Source organism: Pristis pectinata, chromosome 7 (assembly GCF_009764475.1).
Source record: "Pristis pectinata isolate sPriPec2 chromosome 7, sPriPec2.1.pri, whole genome shotgun sequence".
In the NCBI taxonomy this organism is placed as follows: domain Eukaryota; kingdom Metazoa; phylum Chordata; class Chondrichthyes; order Rhinopristiformes; family Pristidae; genus Pristis; species Pristis pectinata.
This window is the reverse complement of record NC_067411.1, coordinates 73380363-73397382: the sequence shown is the minus strand read 5'-3', so window position 1 is coordinate 73397382 and position 17020 is coordinate 73380363. Positions and strand designations below refer to the sequence as shown.

The window sequence follows — 17020 nt, the reverse complement described above, 5'->3', positions numbered from 1 at the left end:
TACCTTCACCAGAAGAACTACAGCAATTTTATGTGGCAGCACAACACCATTTTGTAAATGTCAGTTGGAGCTGGCTTTTTGGTGGAGCCCAGAGATCAAAAATGACTATATATAAACAAAAGCAATACAATGTGAACACACATATACATTTTGGGGAATGTTGAATTTCTCACGCATTGTTTGTATTCTGACATTAATGACGAAGTTTTACATAAGAAGGTATTTTAATTAAGTAAAATTAATAATTATTGAAAATGCAGTAGAATGCATTTTAAAATGAATTGTTTCAGGTTTGTGTGATGGGAAAATTTGCAACATTTGTTACTGGTGAAATTAATATCACAAGCAATATCACAATTCTATAAATAGGAACAAGTTGCTTTCAGTCATTCTTTGAAATGGAAAATAACATAAAAAGTTATTGTCACTACTGTTGAACTTCTTAAAGAGACAAGTATTTTTTTTAAATCAAACTGCCATTCCTTGATCACCAAAGAACAAATGTTGAACCAGGAGTATTTGAACAAAATAATAAAAACAACAAAAAAAGTTGAAGCAGGAGCAGATCATTTCAATCTTTGAGCCTAATCTGCCATTAAGTAAAACCATGGCTGATCCTCTATCTTGACAGTATATTGCTGCACTCTTTCCCATACCCATTAATGCCATTTGTGTCTAGAAATCTATATATACATTCTTAAGTATATCCTGTAACCTGATCTCCACCACCTTCTGTAGCAGAGAATTCCACAGGTTCACCACCCTCTGAGTGAAGCAATTTCTCTTTATCTAAGTTCTAAATGTCTCACTCTATCCTGAAACTGTGACCCCCTGGTTCTAGATTCCCACACCCAAGGAAAACATACTGCATCCAGTCTGTTGAGCCCTGCCAGAATATTGTACAATTCAAGAGATCTCCACTCATTTTCCTAAACTTCAGTGAATACTGCCCTAAGTTGACCAGTAAATAGTTGACCCGATTTCTGTTTTTATGACAGTCCCACCATTCCAGGAATCAGTCTGGAGAATCTCTGTTGCACTCCCTCAATGGCAAGCATATCCTTTGGGTGAATTTTCTGCTTTTATCCAAGATAATGAGCATTGCAAGAATTTTATTTTGTTTTTGCATTACTGATGTTTGAGGCAATTTTAGAGTCAAGAAAATGTTTGAGAAAATGATTTACTAGCCCAGTTTATACAACATTCAACTGTGCTTAACCACATACACCCAATGAAAGTGGTGGCTTTAAAACATTAAATCCCAAGTTTTATTATAAGATACTTGAGGAAAGGAAGGATTCTGCTTTTAGTCCTATATTACACTCCATCTGATTTTACACAGGGCAAGTGAAGTTAAAATTGGTGTTTTAAAGGAGGAAGAAAACAAACGTTTGCATTTGGGGGCATTACAGCTGAAATAGACCCCATCCTCACAACTTGCAATGTATAGCTTGCATCACTGGATAATGATCAATTGCAAGCACCCAGGTCAATTTTATTTTTCCAAGTTGAAGTACTGAGGTTGTGCAGGTTGGGACTTTTTTCGTTCGAGTGCAGGAGAATGAGGGGTGATCTTATAGAGGTGTACAAAATTATGAGGGACATAGAGAGGGTGAATGCACACAGACTTTTTCCCAGGGTTGGGGATCAAGAACTAGAGGGCATAGGTTTAAGGTGAGAGGGGAGAGATTTAATAGGAACCTGAGGGGCAACTTTTTCACCCAGAGAGTGGTCAGTATAAGGAATGAGCTGCTGGAGGAAGTGGTTGAGGCAGGTACATCAACAACATTTAAAAGGTACTTAGACATGTACATGGATAGGAAAGTTTTAGATGGCTATGGGACAAACATGGGTAAATGGGACAAGCTTAGATGGGAATCTTGGTCAGCATGGACCAGTTGGGCCAAAGGGCCTGTTTCTGTGCTGTATGACTATAACTGTAGGTCATTTTATATTGCCGGCTGGCTGAGATTAGTTGACTCGGCTTACACCAAAATCAAACCTGGGTTGCTTCTGATATGAACACCTCATTTACTCATTCTCTTAATCAGCTGTCTCATAACAAATAGTATTAAAAATACAGCCTGTAACTGGATGCTCCCAGGATAAAATATTCCACAAATATGAATCAACAGACAACAGTGTGAAATGTTCCTTGGTTTAAAATAATAAGAAATTCAACAGACAATTCAGATATCAAAAGAACCATAATTTATTATTTGATCAAAAAATTGAGAGAGAGAGATCAGGTCAAATGTGTACTCTAGAACATTTCGATATACTTATTACCTTTACAAATCAAAGGAATAGGAAGTGCTCCTTTATCCAGTCTCCCTATTGGGATGGGTTGTGATACACACTTAGGTTTTTCTGTTATCATTTCAGGAGCTCTTTTGTTCAGAGATCTTTTGTATAGGTTCAACTGTAAATCTTTTAAGTCAGTAAAGGGATCATGGCGTGGAGCTCCTAAGAGTAAACACAAACATCATAGTTTAGGGAATGACCCTGGCTTTTTCTCCGGGATCTCTGAAATGTATGGAATAATTTGGCTGAAAAATCAACTGAAAGATTGCTTGTGTATATCCAGGTTCCCTCCAATCTCCTATTGAAGTTTTGTCAGCCAACTGGCAAACTTCTAACACCAACTCCAAAATGGAAGCCAGGGAATTCAAGGAACATATCTACATTACTAAAAAGGATGTGCTGGTGTTCCAAACTGCATAAGGATGGACAAATCCCCGAGGCCTGACCAAGTGTATCCTAGGATATTGTGGGAAGGTAGGAAAGAAATTACTGAGGCCCTGGCAGAGATATTTTACAGGTGAGGTACAAGAAGACTGGAGGATGGCTAATCTGCTTTTATTTAAGGAGGGCTGCAAGGACAAGCCAGGGAACTACAGGAAAGTTACTGCAGTGAATTCTAGGAGACAGGATCTACCTGCATTTGGAAAGGCAAGGACTGATTAGGGATTGTCAGTGTGGCTTTGTGCATGGGAAATCATCATCTCATGAATCTGGTTGAACTTTTTTTGAAGAGATGACCAAGAGGTATGACAAGGGCAAAGCGGTAGATATTGTCTGCATGGACTTTGGCATGGCCTTTGTCAAGGTCCCGCATTGTAGGCTGGCCCGGAAGGTTAGATCACATGGGATCCAGGATCTCCAATTGGATACAAAATTGGCTTGGTGGAAAGAGTTAGTGAGTGGTCGGGAAAAGTTGTTTTTCAGATTGAAGGCTTGTGACCAGTGGTGTGCCACAGGGATCAGTGCTGGGTCCACTGTTGTTCATCATTTATATTAAAGATTTGCATGAGAATGTAGTTGGCGCAGATGACACCAAAATTGGCGCTACAGTGAAAAGTGAAGGTTATCTAAGATTACAACAGGATCTCTATCAACTGGGAAAGTAGGCCAAGAAATGGCAGATGGAATTTAACTCTGACAAGTGCAGTGTTGCATTTTGGGAAGTTAAACATGACAGGACTTACAAGGTAAATGGTAGGGATCTGGAGAGTACTGTAGAACAGAGATACCAAGAGGTACAAATACAAAGTTCGCTGAAAATGGCAACACAGGCAGATAGGGTGGTGAAGAAAGCGTATGGCATGCTTGCCTTCATCGGTCAGGGCACTGAGTAGAAGAATTGGGACGTCATGTTACAACTGTACAAGAGGTTGGTAAGACCACATTTATTGTGTGCATTTCTGGTCACCTAGCTATAGGAAGGATGTTATTAAACTGGAAAGGGTGCAGAAATGATTCACAAGGATGCTACCTGGACTGGAGGGCTTGAGTTACAAGGAGAGGCTGGATAGGCTGCGGCTTTTTGTCCCCATGGAATGTAGGAGGCTGAGGGGTAGCCTTATAGAGCTATATAAAATCATGAGGGGGATAGATAAGGTGAATAGTCACAGTCTTTTTCCTAGGGTAGGGGAGTCCAAAACTATCGAGCATAGATTTAAGGTGAGATGGGAAAGATTTAAATGGGACCTGAGGGACAACTTTTTCCACACAGAGGGTGGTGGGTATGTGGAACAAGCTGCCAGAGGAAGTGGTGGACACAGGTACAATTACAATGTTTAAAAGATCTTTGGACAGGTACCTGAATAGGAAAGATTTAGAGGGATATGGTCTAAACAAAGGCAAATGCTCAGGTAGGCAACTTGGTTAGCATGGACGAGTTGGGCTGAAGGGCCTGCTTTCACACTATAACTCTATGACCCTAATCCTATGCTTACCTGCTAGTGTTGACTGTTGAATGTGTAGACGAAATGGAGATAATTTGCTTTTCAAAACCGAGCTTCGAACTGGATATGCTTTGTCAAGTGATATCTTTCTTTTCCTCGTCTTTTTTTGTGAAAACGGTATTGAGAGAGAATGCGGTGTGTATTCATCAAATGCATTGACAACAGATTTTTTCTTTGGTTGCTTAATCGCCCGATCAAATTGGTTATCAAGTTTTGTGAGCCAATTACATTTCAGCTTTGATTTTTGTGTAGCCTGAGGATTTTTATTCATTTTATATGCATTCATGTTGCATTCAAAAGTACTTCGTTGAGGGCACTTTAAAAATATAGTTCTGTTGGGTGAGCCAGATCCAATAGTTGTTTTTCCCAATGATTTTTCATCTTTGATATGTTGACTCTGATGGGTAGTTTGTTTCTCTGTAGAGAGTAGCAAGACCTTTTCTGCTTTTGTTACTTTTCCCACATGTTTCTGTTCACTATAAGGCTTTGTTTGTCCTGTAGTTAACCGTTCAATGGCAAGTAATAACTCTGATACCTAACAAAAAAAATTAGAAAAAAAAATAAATTGTTTCCATTAACTGAAATCTTGAAAAGATCAAGTTTCTTGATACTGTAAGTCATTTTTAACAACTGTCGTATCATAAAGAAACACTACTGTATGTTAGGTTACCTAGCAACAAATCTAACTACAACAAATAAGAAATTTCATTCTAAATGCTAGAGCATCTGGAAGACATGCACTTGAGTAGTATTACATATTATACATTTTGTTCCAAAACTCTACAATTTGCATCTTAAATCTCTTTGATTAATTACCCCTCTACTTTCTATTAAGATGCCCTTAAACCTCCTTTGGCCCAATGTCAAATTTTGCATGATTAAGTTTTCGAATGGAACAAGAGTGCAAAATGGTCAAAGTTAAGGTTTATTTATAGCTTTATGTTACGGACTCAGTGAAAGTCCCTTTAAGATAGAGAATGTGTGTGTATGTGTGTGTGGGGCGTGCTTACGTCAATAGAAAATAAAGGACGTAATGACGTTATTGAAGAAGTTAGAAGAAGAAGAAGGAGAGAGAGAGAGAGAAGGGAGAGAGACACCAGCCTGCTTGTTTTCTCTATCGATGGATGAGAAACAATAACTGTGTTTGCCACTGAAATCCATGTATGGAAGTTGGAAGTAATCCGGTGGAGTTCACTTTGTTGTTGACCTGTAGAAGGAAACAGGTATTTGTGTGTGGACGACCACGGTTCGGATGCTTTTCGGGGTGAGGAAGTCACTACCGAGTAAACACTGAAGTGTCGTTTGGGTTCCATCATAGAACATTTGGATTTCGTATGTACTCTCTCTATGTTTTTCTACATCTACATCTTATCTTCAGACAACGGTGGTTGTTGAAGAAGCCCTTGCTCATGTTTCACCTTATGGCTTGCGGAACTGAACTTTAAGAACCATTCCGGAACTGGGAGTTTTGGACTTTGTCACACACACACACACGAAGAGTTTAGTTTTGGGGTTAACGTTCGAGGTTTAACATTCTTGAATTCTAACATACTAACATTTTTACTTTTATTTTACGTATTATCATAAGTAGTGATTAATAAAATAGTTTTTAACACTGAATCATGCTCAGTGTGTTTCTTTTGTTGCTGGTTTGTGACATTTATTACTGCAACTCAACAGAACTTTATCAGTCCAGTTCAGTGTTCAGTGAGAACATTAGCTTCCTTGATGAGCTTTGATTTTTTTTTGTTAAGAGCTGTGTTATACTGGTAACATTACCACGTCCCAGCCTGCACATCCCACATCAACAAAATGAAGATACACAAGAAGCATCATCACTACTTGTGTGACTTCTGCAGATATGTAGCATATTCATATCTATCAGTAGCAGTTTATCTTCTATGACTTTGGAACATATACTTGGATTTATAAGAATTAAGATGTTTGCTCAGAATGGTCCATAGTCATACTGTGTGCTAGGATCAAGTGTGGCTGATACAAATTAAACAAACATCTCTTGCCTGCAGTAAAATACAAACCATCAAAAACAACGGGTCGGGAGATGGCATATTAAGGGGTAAGTAAAAACACTGGCCCAGAAATGTGATTATGTCCCAGGAGCAATGTGAAATTAATGTTTGATCCTCGTTAAAATACAGGTAGCACTGGTACAAATAACAAAGAATGATCTATCTGTTGTATTGCTAAAGTTTTAGAGATTCATTTAATAGCATATCTATTGTGATTATATCTTTATTTAGAATTAAACACAGTAATTTTGTATTCTAATTTTCTAGTCTTTTGATAGATGTGCCTTAAGACAAAGGATGATTTTGGGATTTGGGCTGTGTTAACTTGTGTTCTTGAGTAACAATGCATAATAATAGACAGTTTTCTGGAGGAAATGACTAGCTATTAATTAATTTAATGTTTCCACATCCAGTTTTCATCTCATGCAAAAGCTCTAATATCTCTCAAACTATTTTTACCTCTTTTAAACTTCGACAAGGACATGCCTTGTCAAATGTTCAAAATAATACATTCATCTCCAGCTGGCCATTGCCTTAAAGATGCTTCATCCTAACATGCAGCATTACTGAGTTTACAATTATAGAGTTCTATCCATTATCTTTCCAAGCTGACAAAATGGAGTGTTTTAATATTTAACAATCAAAATGTTACTTTGTACTGTTGATTAACTTCCCAAAATGATACTTATGACTATTCTTTTCCATGGCAGTACTACCACTTGAATTGATTTAGCAGTGCTCCTCGCAGCATGCAAACTTTCTGCAGATAAACTTCATTGTCCTTGGTCTTAAGGTAGAGTTCTAGTAAGTTGAATTACATCTAAAGATGGAGTATGAACTTCCTTGTGGCTTGTCCTACTCAACTGCTATGACTTTGATAGAAGTTCAGCAGAAACCCTGTTAACATACGCAGACAGTTCATTGTTCTGCTAAGGTTAGGGTGGATGTGCAGAAGTCCCAAGAACATTTGTTACGAGCCCAGGTTGCTACTTGATGAGTGTCCCTTTAAGATGCCTGAATGGAAGTGTGTGTGGCTTTATCTGACTACTGCGAGTAGAAAAAAAAGCGACTATAACTGGAATGTGCTGGCAATTGCACAGACAGACAGAGAAAGAGAGAGAGACGTGAGAGATGGTAGCACTGACTGCTGGCCTCTATCTATGGATGAAGAACAATCATTGTGACTGTCACTTTAAAATCCATGTATGGATTTTTGGAGCAATCTGTGTAGTCCACTTTGTCGTTAACCTGTACTGGAAAGCAGGTATATCTGTGGGCGGCCACATATCAAGTGCCCTCAGTGTGGCAGATACTTTGGAACAAAGCAATGGAGATCTTCAGTGATTGAGGCATCGTATTGGTTCCATTGTGGAACTTGTGGAATTCATAAACACCTTCTCTCTACATCCTAATGTGATTTTCAAAAGCCTTTGCTCATCGTTTTGCTTCATGACTTGCTGAACTAAACTTTGAGAACTGTTCATAGACTTGGGGTTTGGGAACTCGCCACACACACACTTCAGGTTATTTTGGGGTCAATGTCTGATATCTAACGTTTTTATTTTCCCTGATTATTACAAGTAGTTATTAATAAGTAGATTTTAACGTGGAAACCTGGCTTGTTGTGTTTCTATTGTTGCTGGTACGTAACACATTCAATGTAAAGACACTAGCATTTAAACTTTTATTGCTGCTTAATTGAGAGGCACACTTAAAAAATATTCTTCCAGCATGATAAATTACATTCGGAATGCACTTCAATTCTATTTTGCATCAATTTTTCTCCTCTTCACTCTGCTTCTGGACTTGCTGATGGCTCCTTGCTGAGGAGATGTTCCATGACCCATTCTTTGATATCATTATATTGACACTGTTCATTTGTGAGTTTTTGTTTCCGTTCATTTATGTATAATTTAAGTGCTTAATGTTGTGGGTTATGGCTGGAACTGTTCCTTTAAGTACTGCTTTTTAGGCCTCATGTACACCTGGTTTTCATTTAGGGCAATCAAATATTGCAAACAGGGTTTCAGACTACCACTGGATCCTTTATCTGGAGGTACAAAGGGGTGAATATTTATTTCAATGAAATGGCCTGGGCACCAGTTTTTCACTACACCAATATGTTGGCAGCAGACTTCTGATTTGCAATGAGTGTGCATTATCTATCTGCTGTATTAGAGATGTAAATGCTTCCTTGGCATCCTAAATGAGGCAATAATGCCAACATATTTCTAGGCCGGAATTCTTCAACTAACTGTATAGGATGATTATCTTTCATGTCTCTACCAGTTCGATTGTTATCCAACAAGGAAGTAAACAATATTTGCTGTCTGAATGCAGCATTTACATTCAGTGCTGTGATATTGCTCACTTTTAAAGTTGCTGTGGAACTGATTTCCCTCAGTAATTTCAACTCTTCCCACTCCCCACTCTACAACAACATAACTGAAGTAAGGCTGCTGTTAGATACATGGTTATAAGATGGAGTCATAGGCATATGTGCCCAAGCCTGAAATAATATCACATTGTGCAAAAACACTAATTAATAGGCTCAGAAGTTACATTAGTATGTATTAATTTGGTACCTTTCTTGTTAAATTCTTACCCTAAAAGTGGAATATTCAGTTTCTGTGTTCTCTTTGTTGCTCTCTTCCTCTTCATTTTCCTTCATTCCAAAATTCTGCAAGTATTCAGCACTTGATAGATGTTCAACAGTTCCTCTTTCATCAAGCAACCAACGTAAAATTAGTACAACATTAAGGCTTAATGAAAATTTATATGCAATACTACTTCTAATAATTGAATTATTATGAATTTTACATGTACTGTGAATGATTTGCTACATAGCTATTTTATAAGGGATACAAATGAAATCAAGGCTTTTATTTCCTTTTATTTGGCTGTATTGCTTATTGATAATGACTGCAAATAATAAATAAAGAACTAGGTTAGATATCTAAATCAAAATGATCTGAATCAGGACAGTTTGGGTTAATTAACAAAAAGCAACTGATTTTAACCAATGTGAATAATTGTAATTTTAGAATTGGATAACTAAATCTCATTATTTTGGTGAATGCTCTTGATTATTCACCAAAATAACATGAAACACCCAGAAACATGAAGTTTTACATTAATAGCTGGATTTAGGACAAACCTTTGTCTCATTTAGTATTAATGTTTAATTTACATGGTGTGTTTTGTTTTTAAAATACCCATAAAATGTTTGAAAAATGTTTAAAACTTAATTCTATTTCTACTGTTTCTAAGAGTCTCGATAAGTTACAGGCCCGTCAGGGCAGTCTGTGGGCACAGCCTGAGAATCAGCTGCCTGCTGCCTACTCCCTGCTTGCAAGTCATTGACTTCAGGAAAGGGGGCGGTGTACATACACCTGTCTACATCAATGGTGCAGAGGTCAAGACGGTTGAGAGCTTCCTAGGAGTGAAAATCACCAATAGCCTGTCCTGGTCCAACCATGTAGACGCCACAGCCAAGAAAGCTCACTAGTGCCTCTACTTCCTCAGGAGGCTTAAGAAGTTTGGCATATCCCCTTTGACACTCTCCAACTTTTATCAATGCACCATAGAAAGCATCCTATCTGGATGCATCACAGCTTAGTAGGGCAACTGCTCTGCCTGGGACCGCAAAAAACTGCAGAGAGTTGTGGACACAGCCCAGCACATCACGGAAACCAGCCTCCCCTCCATGGACTCTTGTCTATACGTCTCACTGCCTTGTTGAAGCAGCCAGCATAATCAAAGACCCCACCCAGCCGAGTCATTCTCTCTTCTCCACTCTCCCATCAGGCAGAAGATATAGGAGCCTGAGGGCACAAACCACCAGGCTCAAGGACAGCTTCTATCCCACTGTTATAAGACTATTGAACGGTTTCCTTATAAGATGAGATGGACTCTTGACCTCACAATCTATCTTGTTATGACCTTGCACCTTATTGTCTACCTGCACTGCACTTCTTCTGTAGCTGTGACACTTTACTCTGTACTCTGTTACTGTTTTTACCTTGTACTACCTCAATGCACTGTGTAATGAATTGATCTGTACAAACAGTATGCAAGACAAGTTTTTCACTGTACCTCAGTACAAGTGACAAGAATATACCAATACCAAATGCTGTTTTGGGAGCCACTTGAGTGCAAAGGCTTAGTGTGGCCCCAGGGGTTTAGTGGGCAGGAAGTGAAAAGTAAGGTTGATCTGGCACTGTCTTTCCACTGGCAACAATACTACTAAACACAGGAAACGCAAGTCTCTAGTTACCTGCGAAATTCCCTGTCGTGATATTTAACAAGATTAATCTAAACAGGTCATCTGTCATAACCACAAAAACCTGTATTAACTTTTCCTCACAAATCACTCAAATGCTTCCTACAAATATTTAATTTACTTTTTCTGTAATCTTTAAAATGTTTTATACTAAAATTATGTATATCATACTTTATCATGTATTACATTTTTAGCTAAGTCCTTTTTTCAATTTTAATAGATAGAATCATAGAAAAATACAGCACAGGAACTGGAGCTTTGGTCATTTGAGTCCACGCCAACTAAGCACCCATTTTTACACTAATCCTACCCAAACCCAATTTATTCTCCCCACATTCCCATCAACTTCCCCCAGATTCTATCACTCACCTACACGCTAGGAGCAATTTACAGTGGCCAATTAATGCACCAACCCACAGGTTTTTGGGATATGGGAGGAAACCCACACAGTCACAAGGAGACAGATTGAACCCAGGTCGCTTGGTGCTGTGAGACAGCAGCTCTATTAGCTACACCACTACACTGCCAGGCAAGTGACCATAACATATCGGTTAATGTACACATCTCAAAGAATGAAACATCATCAGCCCTATATCTAACACACACTTACGTGGCACCAATGTGAGGAACTGTATGAATAGGTAGTCCAAGGGTTTTCAAGACTCTAGGTCCTACAGGTAACACGATCCTTTTTGCTAAGCAAACTTATTACATCTCTTATACCAAATTCTTTCTGGTCTGCTTCTTACTACATGCCTACCCAGTTCTAAGAACACATTCCAGAGACGACAGAGTCCTTTTGTCTTTGTATATCATAGCTATTACTTCCAATCATTATTTCCCTGAGCTACAGCTTTGTTGTGAACAACCTTTGACGCACAATATCATCTTTCATACTCCAGTTAACTCATACTCTTTCAGTATCCCCTGCTGTGATGAAACAACTCAAAGCAAACAACTCTGAAACTTACTATTGGCATAATCTATGTAAGCCCATTTTTACAGCAGCTCTGCCTTTAGTTCTGGAATTCATCCTTCTCAATGTCATCAGTAGCATCGAGGGGAAAAGATAGACTTTGAGAACAGTTTGAACCAATGCAGTGTCCACTGCTTTTTGTTTTAGAATAATTTCAAGTGTACTATATCCTTTCAAACATATTCCTACGCACACTGAAGTAATTACATCTAGTTATCTTTTGCCTCTCCCAAAAGTCTAAATAAACTGGCACAACATATATATAACAAATTTTAAGTCTATGCTAGATAGTCTTTCAAGTTTAATGCTCAGGATCATTCCCATAACTGGATCCTGTGCACCTTGCCATCAATACGATATCAAGCCAGCACCAATCGCTGCAGAACACCACTAGCCAGAATAAAACCCCTCCACCACTACCCTTTGTCTTCTATGGGCAAGCCAGTTTTGAATCCAAACTATCAAGTCACCGTGGATCCCATGCATCTTAACTTTCTGGATCAGCCTACCATGAGGTACCTTGACAAGTGCCTTACTAAAATCCATGTAGACAACATTCACTGTCCTAACCTCATCAATCACTTCTGTCACCTCCCCAAAACACACAGTCAAGTTTGTAAGAGATGCCTGCCCTGCACAAAGCCATGCTGACTGTCCCTAATCAGGTCATGCTTTTCCAAATGCACGTAAATCCTATCCCTAAGAATCCTCTCCAATAGCTTTCCTACCACTGATGTGAGGCTCACTGGCCTATAATTTCCTGGATTATCCCCATTTCCCTTCTTGAACAAGGGAACAACATTGGCTACTCTTCAGTCCTCTGGGACCTCACCTGTTGCTAATGAGGATGCAAAAATCTTCATAAAAGTATCAGCAATCTCTCTTACTTCTTTCAATAACATGAGATATATCCCATCAGGCTCTGGGACTTATACACCTTGACACTTTTTAAAAGACCGGGCACCACCTCCTTCCTGATCTCAGAATGCCCTAGCATATTAGCATGCCCCACACTGCTCTCACTATCCTCCATGTTCTTCTCCTTGGTGAATACCAATACAAAGTACTCATTTGGTACCTTACCCACATTCTCTGACTCCAAGCATACATTCTCTCCTTTATCCTTGAGTCCTCCTACCTATTTATCCTCTTGTTTTTAATGTAAGTTTAAAATGCCTTGGGATTCTCTTTAATCTTAATTGCCAAAGACATTTCATGGCCCCTTTTGACCTTCTTAATCCCCTGCTTGAGGTCTTTCTTACATTCTCTATATTCCTCAGGGGTCCTGTCTTATTTTAGTTTCCTAAGCCTTACATACACTTTCTTTTTCTTTTTCACTAATGTCATAACCTCTTTCATTATCCAAAGTTCCACTATGCTGCCTCCTTCCATTGTCCTTCCTCCTTACTGGAGCATGTCAGTCCCGAGCTCTGATCAGTTGGTCTTTAAACAACTCCCACATTGTCATATGTGGACTTGCTTGATAACAGCTGCTCCCAATCAACTCCCCCAGTTCCTGTCTAATAACATTGTAATTTGGCCTCCCCCAATTTAGTACTTTCCCACAAGGTACAGATTTATCCTTAGTCATAATTATCTTAAAACCTAAGGAGTTATTGGTATTAGTTTATTATTGTCACTTGTACCGCAGTACAGTGAAAAGTTTGTCTTACAAACCGATCGTACAGGTCAATTCATTACAGTGCAGTTACACTGAGTTAGTACAAAGTGCATTGATGTAGTACAGGTAAAAACAGTAACAGTACAGAGTAAAATGTCACAGCTACAGAGAAAGTGCAGTGCAATAAGGTGCAAGGTCACAACAAGGTAGTCATAGTCCATCTCATTGTATGTTCAATAGTCTTATCACAATGGGGTAGAAGCTGTTATGATCACTATTCACAAAATGCTCTCCCTTTGAAAAGCCAATTAACTGTCCAGGCTCATTTCTCAAGACAAGATCCAGTATGGGCTCTCCTCTAGTTGAACTACCCATGTACTGTTTCAAGAAACCCTATTGAGTCCATGGGAAAAATTCTGCCCCATCTAATCCTCTTACACTAAGGAAATCCCAGTCAATGTTGAGGAAGTTAAAGTCACCCACTATGACACTGTAAGTCCTGCTTTTTAAACTTACTACCTTAACTCCCTAAAATCATTTTGCAAGACCTCATCCGCCTTCCTGCTTACGTCATTGGTACCAATATGGACTATGACCCCTGGCTGCTCACCCTCCCGTCTCAGAATTCCTGTACCCACTCGGAGACGTCCTTGACCCTGGCATCAGGGAAGCAACATACCACCCTGGAGTCTCTCTTGTGGCCACAGAAACGTCTATCTGTGCACCGAACTATCAAGTCTCCTATCACTATCACTCTGTCTGACTTCACTCCTCCCTGCTGAGCCCCAGAGCTGGCCACAGAGCTGCTGACCTGGCTGATGCTGCTACCCTCTGAAAGACCATCCCCCCCAACAGTATCCAAAGAGGTAAAATTCATTGTTAAGTCCCGCTAGTTGTCACAGATAGAAAATGAGGTGCTATTCTTAGGGCTTACATAGGGCATCGCAAGATGGTGTACAAGGCTGAAGATGGAAAGGTCAGAGTGGGAGCAAGAATGACGATTTAAAGTTCCAGGCAGCTTTAAGTTTGTGGTCACCCTTGTAGACAAAATGTAGGTTCTCTGCAAAGTGGTCATCTAATCTGTGTTTAATTTCTCCAGAGTAGAGGAAACCGATTTTTAAGCACTGAATGCAATACATAAAACTGGAAAAAGTGCATGTGAATTGCTGCAACACCTGGAAGGATTGTTTCGATGCCTAGACACAGAAAAGGGATGAGGTAAACTGACAGGTGTTGCCTCTGTTGTGGTTGCACAAGAAAGGAGTTTCCCACCGTTCAATTGCCTGTCACTTTAATTCTATAACCGCTCCCATTCTCTTTAACCTTTACACTGCTGCAACAATCCCCAAAGTATGTTGCAGGAACAGCAGTTCAATTTCCATCTGGGCACTTTGCAGCCCTTGGGACTCATTAATGAATTCAACAGTCTCAGGAAACTAAGTTTTTTTTAACTGGACATTTCAGTTTCAATTTGTTCCTTTTCTCTTCTGTCTCTAACCTGCCGGAATTTTAATGAAAACATTGACAACTTTGGTCTCTACCTTATTACAACCACTCTCTCTGTTCTCTCCACCCCTCCTTCTATCTGCAACTTTAAACACGGTAGTTTTCTAAACTTTTCCAGTTCTGATGAAGGGTCACTGATCCGAAATGTTGTCCCTGCTTCTCTCCCCAAGGGCTGCTGCTAACCTGCAGAGTTGCACTTGGTATTTTCTGTTTCAAATGTAATGATTAGCAGGCTTTTAAAGCAAGAGGGGGCAAGTTTTTATATGCAGTGAGTGGTAGGTGCCTGGAATAGGTTACCAGTGGTAATAGTGGAAGAAGGCAGTTTGGTGGAGTTTAAGAGGCTTAAAGAGTTTAAGAGTATGAGAGGACATGGCTTTAGGGTGAAAGGTTTAGGGGGAACATTAGGGGGAACTTCTTCACTCAGAGAGTGGTGGGAGTGTGGAATGGGCTGCCATCTGATGTAGTAAATGCGGGCTCACTCTTAAGCTTTAAGAATAAATTGGATAGATATATGGATGGGAGAGGTCTGGAGGGTCATGGACTGGGTGCAGGGAAGTGGGACCAGCGTAATAATGTTTTGGCACAGACTAGAAGGGTCGAATGGCCTGTTTTCTGTGCTATATTGTTCTATTGTTCTAAATAGACACATGAATAGGAAGGTAATGGAGAGAAACAGATGATACACAGGAGGAGGACATTTAGTATAAATTAGCATCAAGATTGGCACAATACTGTGGGTCGAATGGCCTGTCCCGTGCTGTTCTATTCCATTGATACTTTAAGGCCATTGAAACTAGCCAATGGATGTGGGACATTCTGGTTTCTGTACCATTGTAAGGACAAAGGAGAAGACAATAAATGTTCATGCTAATCGACCCCTACCAAAAAAAAACATCAGTTTATGGGCAGTTCTCAGGAACTGAACCCTTATGTAAACTGGGGGCTTCCATGTCAATGTGTCAGTCCATCAGTGCGATGGACTACATTGGTTCTACGGCTTTCTGGCGGTTAGAATCTTTATACAATATGTTGATCTCTACCCTCAAGCCAGTACCACGTGGTTTGCTTTACATTTGAATTGTGAGGATTATTAAAATCTGCTCTCCCAGTGGATCTTTATTGAGTTGGAAAGTGTAAGCATTCTAAAAACAGAAGATAAATTCGAGAGGCGTGTAAAGAGGCGCGCAGAAAGACTTTAACTTTTCTTACAGCAAGATATACCAGTGAAAGATAAAAAGCAACGCGGAACATTCAGGGGTAAAAGGGAAACCATATTCTTTGACACACCATTTTACAACACAGGCATGCTGCCAAAAGTTCCCGTCTTACCCGCCTCTCTTCGTCCCTTCCTCCAAATAGACAATAAACGAGGTGTGGACCGGGGGACATCTCGCAAGTTACTGGTTCTAATCAACGTCACAAATCCCATCACAAATACCAATTGTCACCATAACCAAGCTGTTCACTCCCTGGAATCCGCCCCCGCCGACCCAAGGCCGACCCGATTGTTGTCTGTGTTACAGAAGTCATTTCTGATGGGGTCGTAGCTTGCGGTTACCTATTCATTTATATTTCCTCTATCGATGCAGATGGGCTCTGAATAGTCCTATGCAGTTCACAGATTCATTCGATTGAAACTACTTTACTCAATTTCGGTGGTAAAAATAATTGAGACGTTTGGCCGAAACTCCTCTCGTTAGAGATTCTGCACAAGAACGATTGAATTTGCAAAACGTGCAACCTCGTAAAATTCAATGAAAACAGATATGATTGGTCGTATTTTTAATATAGTCATTACATTAAACTGGAATAATTAGAAATGGTAAAAATTAAAGGTATTTTTACTCAATATATCTTTAGCGTTTTAGATTGATTATATTAGTTTATTGTCATATAACCCAGGGTGCAATGAAATTCTTTGTTTGCGTGAAGCTCATAGGGTAAATATAGATAGCTTTATTAGTCACGTGTACATGGAAACACACAGTGAAATACACCTTTTGCATAGAATGTTCTAGGGGTAGCCCGCAAGTGTCGCCACGCTTCCGTCGCCAACATAGCATGCCCACAACTTCCTAATCCGTACGTCTTTGGAATGTGGGAGGAAACCAGAGCACTTGGAGGAAACCCAGGCAGACACAGGGAGAACGTACAAACTCCTTACAGACAGCAGCTGGAATGGAACCTCAGTCGCTGGCACTGTAATAGCATTATGCTATCTGCTACGCTATGGTAATAATAAATATGACGAGCGCAAATATTTGCAAAGATTGGCAAATAAAACGATGTTTTGTAATTGTACTCAATAATTGAAGCCATCCAAGATCTCATTTGAAAGGATTCATGGAGAAAATGTCA

The 17020-nt window shown here is 39.6% G+C and overlaps 1 protein-coding gene across 1 annotated transcript; it reads right to left on the bottom strand.

The window, feature by feature from the left end:
* Window positions 1–2263: 2263 nt before the first annotated feature.
* On the bottom strand, window positions 2264–16136 carry LOC127572911 (uncharacterized). Its single transcript, XM_052020639.1, has 4 exons — window positions 15992–16136; window positions 8883–8997; window positions 4239–4782; window positions 2264–2466 (listed from the first exon to the last, which is right to left on the bottom strand). Exons 2-4 carry the CDS (start codon window positions 8946–8948, stop codon window positions 2264–2266), a joined length of 813 nt encoding a protein of 270 aa, XP_051876599.1. The 5' UTR covers window positions 8949–8997; window positions 15992–16136.
* Between the last annotated feature and the right edge of the window lie 884 nt (window positions 16137–17020).

Coding starts and splice junctions, on each gene's coding strand:
- LOC127572911 (XM_052020639.1), bottom strand. CDS start 8,948: ATGAAGGAAAATGAAGAGGAAGAGAGCAACAAAGAGAACACAGAAACT. Junction 4,783..8,882: donor CTGAATATTCCACTTTTAGG/GTAAGAATTTAA, acceptor TTTTTTTGTTAG/GTATCAGAGTTATTACTTGC. Junction 2,467..4,238: donor TCAACAGTCAACACTAGCAG/GTAAGCATAGGA, acceptor GTTTACTCTTAG/GAGCTCCACGCCATGATCCC.